A 9,746-nucleotide genomic window follows, 5' to 3' on the forward strand; every position below is an offset into this window, starting at 1 on the left:
CTTCCCTTCTAAGCCCTGCCATGTGCCCAGCCTGTAGATTACTGTCCCGTATGCTTTACCCGGGAAAACATGCATCATGATTTTTAGGGTGTTTGTCTCCCATGGCAGCAGCTGGGCACAAAATGACATAATAGATATTTTTTACTATGCACTATCCATTATGCACTTTTTCAGGGGTCCACCTGTGGGGTTAAAATGCTAACTATACCCCTAGATTAATTCATGGAGGGGTGTAGTTTCCAAAATAGGGTCAGTTCTTAGGGGTTTCTACTGTACTGGCCCCTATTGGCATCTACAAATCTTTCATGATGCCAAAAAAAAAAAAAAAAAAATGTACAACGTCTGTGCTCCAACAAGTTATTCCCTTTTGAGCCCTGTCGTGTCTCCATCCTACAGATTATTGCCTCCTATGGGGTATTGCCCTAACCGGGGTAACCCGCAGAATGATTTTTGATGTGTTTTTCCCCAGTGGCATGAGTTGGGCAAAATACTTTTGTCACTTCAATGGCATATTTGATAAATTGCAATACAATTGTTTCTCTGCACTACTCACTTTGTATTACATTTTAGCCAGCACCTTAGGGGTTAAAATGCTCATAGAAGCCTACATACATTCTTTGAGGGGTGCCCTTTCCAAAATGGGTTCACTACTTGGGGGTTTCTATTGTACTGGTACCTCGGGGGTACCCCCCATTACCAATCTAGTGAAAACGAAGCTTGAAAACCTAAATTGTGCTTCTTTCTTCCTGACCCCTGCCGTGTGCCCAGCCTGTAAATTATTGGCACATGTGTGGTATTTCCATACTCGGGACAACCCGCAGAATGATTTTTGGGGTGTTTGTCTAAAGTGGCATGGGTTGGGCACAGTATATGAGGCACTAAAATGACATTTTTGAGATAAAAACGCAATTTTTACTCTGCACCATTTACTTTGCATTCAATTTTGACCAGCGTGTTGGGGGTTAAATTGCTCACCACAACCACCAATAAATTCTTTGAGGGGTCTAGTTTCCGAAATGGTGACATTTTGGGGGGTTTTCTATTGTACTTTTACTTCAGGGGCTCTTCAATTACACTGTGGCACCACAAAATATTTGCAGCCAAATTGGCCTTCCAAATTCCCAGTATCGCTAATTCTGTTCTGGACATCGCTGTGCGGGGAAACAGCAGCTGACATCCACATGTCTGGTATTGCCGTACTCGGAAGAAGCAGGGCAAGAAATTAGGAATATATATTTACCTCAAATTCCTTCTGAATGTATCCATTTTAGGGCTAAATTGGAAAGATTGAAATCCAAAATTGAAATTTCAAAATTTCCACTCCATTTTCATATGCTTCCGGAAAAATAATTAAAGGGTTAACAGACTTCCTAAATGCTGATTTGAATAGGTTGAGATGTTAGGTTCATAAAATGGTGTTACTTGTGGGGGTATATAGTACATAAGCCTTTATAGGGCACTTCCAAACTGAATTGATCACCAAAAACTTCGCATTTTTCAAATTTCAAGAAAATCTGAGAAGTTGCTACTAAAACTTCAAACCTTCTCACATCCATAAAAAAAATGGAAACTTAAATCAAATAATGGATATAAAAAGAAGACCAATGGCAAAAGGTTTCTATCAAAAAAAATTTGTGGTATCACTTTTTGTCTAAAAAGTATAACATTTGAAACTTTGAAAATAGTCATTTTTTTCAAATTTTTCCTAAATTTTTGAATTTTTACCCCCCAAAAAAGGAATGGATCACCGAAATGACACTACTAACATAAACTACAATGTCTCACGAGAAAACAATCTCAAAATCACAGAGATATCTTAAAGCGTTGAAAAGTTATTACCACAGGAAGAGACACTGGTCAAATTTCAAAAAAAAGTTGCGAGCCTTAACCTGCAAACAGGCTGCGTCCTTAAGGGGTTAAAATTGCTTTGAAACCATAACACCTGTTTTCCCAGCCTTGTGAAAAGCGCTGAAGTACAGAAATTAGCACCAGATTATACCTAATTATATTGCCGTTTGTATTTCCATTTACATAACACAAGCGTCAACATCACACTAACATTTATGGTTTGTTAACACATTGCTTTAACCACTTAACCCCTTAATGACCGCCCTATCGGGATTCTACGGCGGTCATTAAGGGTACTTCTTCTGATGCGACGCCTTTCTACGGCGGCGCATCAGAAGAAGATTTCGGGACATCGGGTTATTATAGTGCCGGTGTCGGGCTGTGATATTACAGCCCAGACCCGGCACTAACACCCGGGATCGGAAAAACTCCGATCCCGGGTGTTTAACCCCTTGCACGCCGCGGTCAAGCATGACCGCGGCGTGCAAGTGTGTCCCCCGTGGATCGGACCCCCCCGGTGTGCTTACCGGGGGATCCGATCCCTCCTGCCGCTGCCCCGGGTTCCGACGAGTGACCCGGGGCTGTCGGCTCCTCTTCTCACCGGGTCCTGCCTTCCTGGCAGGACCCGGCTGTAAGTAACTGAGCATGCGCGGCATGCTCAGTTACTTACACTATACACTGCAATACAAGTGTATTGCAGTGTAAAGGCTTGAATAAGCGATCGGATGATCGCTTATTCAAGCCAAGAAGTAGAAAATGTAAAAAAGTAAAAAAAAATAAATAAAATCTTTTTATAATATAATTAAATAAATAAATAAAATAAAAGTCCCATAATCTCCCCAGTAACACATAAAATGCAAATAAAGTAAATAAAACACAAAAACACGTACATATTTGGTATCACCGCGTCCGTATTAATCTGTACAATAAATCTAAATCAATATTGAACCCGCTCGGTGAACTACGTAAAAAAAAAACTCGAAAAACTTCCCATAATATACAATTTTTCATCAAACACCATCACAAAAAATGTTCTAAAAAGTGATCAAAAAAAGTTACGGTACCTAATATGATACGACTGAAAAGAACAACTGTTTTCGCAAAAAATAAGCCCTCAACCAGATCTGACAACAGAAAAATACAGAAGTTATGCCCCTGAAAAGTTGTCAATAGTAAAAACAATGCGATTTTCTCCAATATTGGTTTTGCTCAGGAAAATTGAGCAAAATAAGAAAAACTATATAAATGAGGTATCACCGCAATCGTAGTGAACCAGAGAATAAAGATAAAATATTATTTTTACGTTACGGTGAGCGGGGGGGGGGGGGGGGGATGCTCACAATCCAAAATAAAAATTGATGATTTTGTTTGTGTCCCCCTTGAAATAGTTAATAAAATCTCATGAATAAGCTTTAGACTCCCAAAATAAATTATTTATACATTGTATCTCATCCCATAAAAAATAAGCCCTCATATGATCGCATTATCAAAAAAAATAAAAATGTATAGGTCGTACAATGTGACAATATAAATCTGCTGTGGACGGCGCCTCCATTCATTCTATGCTCGGCCGTGCGCCCGTACAGCAGTTTACCACCACATATGGGGTATCAGTAAACTCGGGAGGAATTGGGCATTAAGCGTTGCAGTGCGTTTCATCATTTAATTTATTCTGAAAATGTCAGTTTTGGCCTAAATGAATGTATTTCCAAAAAAATTCCATAGTTTCTAAATCGCAGGTCCATATTTTTTAACCCATGTGAAACACTTAAAGGGTTAATGAGCTTAATAGAAGTTGTTTTACATATGTTGAGGGGTGAAGTTTCTATAGTGGGGTAATTTATGAGGTTTTACTATTATTTAGGCCTCTCAAAGTCACTTGGAAGCCGAGTTGTCCCTCAAAATGTGAGTTATGGCAATTTTCATGAAAATAAGAAAAATCGCACCTAAAGTTCTGCGCCTCATAACATCCTAGAAAAATGACCGGAAGCATAAAATATCATCCCAACATAAAGCAGATATTCTGTAAATGTTAATTATCAAACTTTTTGGGTAGTTTTACTTCCTGTCTGGAAACCAGAACATTTCAAACTTGGAAAATGAAGAATTTTTACAAACTTTTGCCAAATTTTCACTTTTTTTCAGAACGAAACGCAAAACTTATCACTTAAATTTTATAACTAACATGAAGTACAATGTGTCACGAGAAAACATTCTCAAAATCACCAGGATATGTTAAAGCGTTCCGAAGTTATAACCAATTATCGTGAGACATGTCAGATTTGAAAAATCGAGTCTGGTCATTGAGCTGAAAACTAGTGTCGGTGATAAGGGGTTAAGGACGCAGGGTTTTTCGGCTCATTTCTCGCTCTCCAACTTCAAAACTCCATAACTTTTTCATTTTTACGTGTACAGACCTGTGTGAGGGCTTATTTTGTGCGTAACAAAATTTACTTTCCTGTAATGTTATTTATTTTAACATGCCGTGTACTGCGAAGCTGAAAAAAAAATTCCAAATGTGGAGAAATTGAATTTTGTGGGCTCAGTTTTTAAGACTTTCACTCTTCGCTCCAAATAACACGCCTACTTTATTCTTTGGTTCGGTGCGATCGCGGTGATACCAAATTTATATAGGTTTTTATTGTGTTTTAATACATTTTCAAAAATTAAACAAATGTGTACAAAAAGGAAAAAAAAATTTTTGCCATCTTCTGACGCTAATAACTTTTTCATACTTTGGTGCACGGAACTGTGTGAGGTGTCATATTTTTTGCGAAATGAGGCGACGTTTTCATTGCTACCATTTTGAGGTCTGTGCGACATTTTGATCATTTTTTATGTTATGTATAAAGGTGTAAAAGTCGCATTTCGTACATTTGGGCGCCATTTCCCGCTTCGGAGGTCACCGCCGCCCGTAACCGTTTTTATATTTTGATAGATCGGGCATTTTGGGACGCGGCGATACCTAATATGTTTGTGATTTTTACTGTTTATTATGTTTTATATCCGTTCTAGGGAAAGGGGGGTGATTTGAATTTTTAATATTTTATTAAATTTTTTTATTTTTTAAACTTTTTTTTTCTTCCACTACTATTTTAGACTATCAAAGGTACATTAACCCTAGATAGTCAGATCGCTCCTACCATATACTGCAATACTTCTGTATTGCAATATATGGCATTTTTGCAGCACATTCATTACAATGAGCCACTGGCTCATTGTAACAAATCTGCAGAAGCCATGTAGCCTCGTGTCAAAAGAAGACCTGAGGCTACCATGGCAACCGATCGCCGCCCCCCGATGACGTTCGGGGGCGCGGCGATCGCATTAAAGATGACGGCGCCCGCGCGTCGCCGGTTTTTAAACGCCGCCGCCGGCAATCACATGGTTAATAGGCGCGATCAGTGCAAGCACCGACCACGAAATTAGCGGTGGGGGTTTTCTGCAAAATGCAAAAAACCCCACCTTTGAAGAGGACTCAGCCCATGAGCCCTCTTCATACATCCCCTATACCTCTGCGCCGTAGAGCTACGGCGCAGAGCGTTAAGGGGTTAACAAACGCGATGTAAACGCCACGCGTGAACGCAGCCTTAAAGTGTTCTCCAATTCTGATCAGTGTTCGTTAACAATTATCTAATTTACATTTTTATTCTGTGCTTTACAATATATACAAATTATGAAGTAGGCTTAAAATACTGCTATTTTACTCATGTTAGAATATCTTCACATAGGACACACCATGACCTTGACATTAGGGAAATTGTATGTTGTTCTCAAATTTTGATCTCCGGTGAATGAAGAGGGCAGCATGCAGAGAAAAGGGAAGGGCTGAAGCTCTCAAATAGGCAAAGGTACAGTTACATACACCTGCAGAGACATGTCTAATCAAACAGATTTATTGAAAAGTGGCCAAACCCTTTAAAATAAATACCATAAAGTAATATAAACAAGGTTTGCAATTTTTGTCAAGTAGAATTGTAAAGATTTCATGACCCCCCACCCCCCACCACCACCATAAAGCAAAGGGACACCACTGCAGAACCCAAAAAAGCCCTAATAATTAATTGTGGTCCACTAACTGCTTTCAGTTTCCATGTGTTAGATCAGGCAAGGTTTTGTGGTTTACCTTCACAATGGGAATCACAATGTAAAAACAAAAAGGGTCTAACGTGACAATAAAATGGCTGTAGTTGTATCAAAGCATCCAACTCACCCGGGCAGGCCAATGAGGATATCCCTTCATTTTTGCAAAAATCAAATCTCCAGGTTTGAAATCACGAGTCATGTTGTCTTCGGTTAAATTAGAGACAGAAGATGTATCTACACGGAAAAAGATAGACGGGTTAAGGTAAAAACAAACAGTGTAGAATTCCAGGGAAGGAAGTTTATTCTGTCAACAACCAATACAAAGGAGTTGTACCACAAACTGAACACAGGCCTACAGTAGCACATAACACAAAGGCAAGGCATGAAATTTTGCTCCCAAATGGCTAGACCCTAGCTTTAGACCACACTGCAAACAAAATGGTCTGCAAAGACTTTCCACAGTTAATAAGGGCATAAGCGCATAAATGTTATTTTTATCCATGCCCTATACATTGCTATAAGACATAACACACCAACACAATTTCCTTGGAGCATAAACACCGCTGTGGTTTGTGTCAGAAGATTTACATAACACATGCCCCCTTCACTTCAGCACCTCCTATATGACCGATTTGTCATACTTTGTGCAGTGTGTGCACTATATAAATAAAGAATTATTATTATATGACAGTGGAAAGGAGCATAGCTTCTTCACACAGAGGAACAAGGAGCTGACTGCACATGCCCGACTGGAGAGCAAAGTAAGTAAACAGGTCATATCTATGGAAGCTGTAAGTGTAGCAGGAGCTGGCAGTGCACAGGACTGACCGATTTCATGAAAAGGGGGAACAAGATTTAATGACATAGAATTAGTGAAGTGATAAGTGTGGGGACATAAGGTATAGTGCGGTCAAAGATTGTCACTGGATAACCCCTTTAAGTTTAAAGGGAACCTGTCAAAGCGGTTTTGGATACTAAACACCAACAGCTCCTTGTGGACCAAAGGTTTAGTTTTCCAATTAAACAGACAGGTTCTCTTTAAAGGGAACCTGTCACTACATTTTTCACAAACACAGCTAGTGACAGGTTCCCATAGAGCCCTATTATAAATAATAATTCTTTTATTCATATAGTGCACACAGATTACACAGCGCTGCACAGAACTTGCCAAATTAGTCCCGGTTGCCAATGGGGCCCACAACCTCATCAACCTTCCAGTATGTTTTGTAGTGTTGCAGACCTTTACTAAAAATGCTATACTTTATATCCCCTTAAAACCAACTTTATATTATATGACACAGGATCAAAGGGGGTGTGACCTGCTCTGCCAGCACCTCCCATCTACTCCTCCTTATGCCCCCTACCATTCGGCACTTCATGTCATGTGACCAGGGTGATGTTGTGTAAGGTCTTATACCCGGAAACATTAAAGAGAACCTGTCATACAGAAATGTGGCACTAGGAGCTGCTAACTGTTAGCGTCATAGGCTTCCTATAACGCTTTCATTCTAACACTGCGGCGTTTGTTTTAGCACTAGGAGCTGCTTACTTTAGTAAGCATCTCTTAGTGCCGAATTTCTTGGTGACAGGTCCTCTTTAAAGGGGTTGTCCGAGAGTTCCAAAAAATTAGGAGTTGGGCTGGGGCTAGCACATCCTAGCAGCGAGACCTATCAATTTGGATAAAGGAAGCAGGGCAATGCACGTAATATTTGATATGCAGGGCTCCACTAATAATTGAACTTGCCTCAGGCAAATTCCATACAAGTTTACAGTTTTTCCATGGAAACCATTAGGGATATGGGCGGTGCTTTTAATCAGTCTTTTTAAATGAAACATTTATTTTGGGATGGTTAATTGAAATGGCAGGTTACATGTTAGGTGACTTTTTCCAGGTAATTCTCTATAAATGTGAACATATACTAAGGATAAGACCAATCATAGAGCAGGGGCTGCATTCATACACATGCTACTTGGTGGCTTTGGCACAGATGCCTGAACACACAGCATTAGGCAACAATGGGGCACACCCCCTTCTCCCAGTCATCCATCATCAGCACTAGTGCGAATACTATGCAAGAGCAAAACATAAACAAGACAAAGCTGGCATTAGGCCGATCTTGTGATTGGTGCAATCGTATGCAGTGACAGAAAGACACAGCACGTGTGCCCTCAACCCAAACATGCAGGGAGGCGAGTCCCAGCACACGGCGGCTATTTATACCAGGCGCTCACGCACTTCTAGAACAAGCATGAGGCGATGCAGGCATCATGGCTTCCGCGGCTGCAGCTACTTACGCTTTACTAGGCGTTTATTACTAGGTGGGAGCCGCGGGCGTTGTGTGTCTCAGTACGGTGCGGCGCTCACAGTGTCATGGCAGCCCAGAGTCTTACCTCTCGTGCTGTTATTGCCTCCACTGCCGCCTATATACTCCAGACTGCTGCTCCTTCTCCCGCCTGCAGTCAGCGAAGCTCCCCTCCTCCAGTCTACTCACTAGCTGCACGGGGGAGGAACACCCGCACTCAACTCCCGCCAAAACTGGCAGCGGCGCACATTCCTCACAGGGATGGGAAGTTACCTCACAGCGCGCTCCAGTACCTCAGGTAGCGGCGCTTCCCCTGAGAATGTGCTTAGGTGAGGGAGTTTGATAGTGGACAGCACGATGTAAGACTTGGAAACCCCTATGTGGCTGAAGTGGTGCAGCCCGGCTCTCCCCTCCCTCCCCCTCTTTGAATGAAAAGAAGGCTGTCTGGCAGATTTAGTGCTGAGTGTAGAAGCCCAGAGTGCAGTGTTGTTTCTCTAATCGGTTTTAGTCTCCGGTGTATGGATTTCTATAATACTGAACGGCTCCTCTGGAAGTGATGTTCTCAGCTGCCAATAAGATTTTAGCTTTTATTTTGTAAATCACAAAACCTTACAAATTATGGAATTTGGTTGCCATAGGCAACACAACTTGAGAACCGAGCGTATTGAACACAGATTTTACCATTTTGCGTATAACACTATAGCCATTTTTGTGTTTGCAGTTTTCACCAACCCCTTCTTTACTAAAGTAAGCAGCTTCTAGTTCTACAGCATTTTCGTAAACCTCTGATAACTCTAACAAACAGAGCTGCGCTGTACAATTGAAAACGCCGGTAAGCGGTCAGGCGTATTCATAACGGGACGGTCTGAGGTTTCCGTTAACACTAGCGGTGTAACACTGCGGCATATGCTGTAGCACTAGGAGCTGCTTGCTTTAGTTATCAGCTCCTAGTGCAGGTTTTAGAGATGACAGTTCCTCTTTAAGTCCCAGGGGTTGGCTTTGGTTCGGATGCATTTAAACAAAACACATGACTTGACTGTGCTGCTCACTCCTCAGCCCCACCTTTGCTCACATCCTGGTGAGCTGACATCAGTGGGGGAGGGAGGAGCTGTACAGGAGCACAAAGGTGGGGGCTGAGAACTGAGCAGTCTGCAGCACAGACAAGTCACATGTTGTTTTTTGAAATGCATCCAAACCAAAGCCCAACCCCTGGGACTACACAGAGGTGCAGGGGTGTAAGGTAAGTTATAACACACAATTATATTGTAATGCAAATGCTTAGAAAAGGCAGAAAGTCATATTTGCACTGCAGGTGTGATGGACTACTGTAACCTGTCTTTAGTGGAAATGAGGTCCCTGGTGACCTGTTCCCTGTAAGACACAGCCCTTTTTTTAAAATCTGACAAGTGTCTCTTCCTTTGGTAATAACTTTTCAACACTTTAACATATCCCTGTTAGTTTGAGATTGTTTTCTTGTGAGACATTGCAGTTTATGTTAGTAGTATAATT

At 41.2% G+C, this 9,746-nt stretch overlaps 1 protein-coding gene across 2 annotated transcripts in view; it reads right to left on the bottom strand.

The window, feature by feature from the left end:
• Positions 1–8,614, bottom strand: part of PSIP1 (PC4 and SRSF1 interacting protein 1) — a 52,426-nt gene extending 43,812 nt beyond the window's left edge. The window contains exons 1-2 of one of the 2 annotated variants that reach the window (XM_072153007.1): positions 8,230–8,614; positions 6,062–6,168 (exon numbers count right to left, since the gene is read on the bottom strand). In XM_072153007.1, the coding sequence (XP_072009108.1) occupies positions 6,062–6,133 (72 nt within the window). In that variant the 5' untranslated portion in view covers positions 6,134–6,168; positions 8,230–8,614. The remainder of the gene's footprint in view (positions 1–6,061; positions 6,169–8,229) is intronic. The other variant, XM_072153000.1, reaches the window with a different exon arrangement.
• Between the last annotated feature and the right edge of the window lie 1,132 nt (positions 8,615–9,746).

Source organism: Engystomops pustulosus, chromosome 1 (genome assembly GCF_040894005.1).
Source record: "Engystomops pustulosus chromosome 1, aEngPut4.maternal, whole genome shotgun sequence".
In the NCBI taxonomy this organism is placed as follows: Eukaryota; Metazoa; Chordata; class Amphibia; order Anura; family Leptodactylidae; genus Engystomops; species Engystomops pustulosus.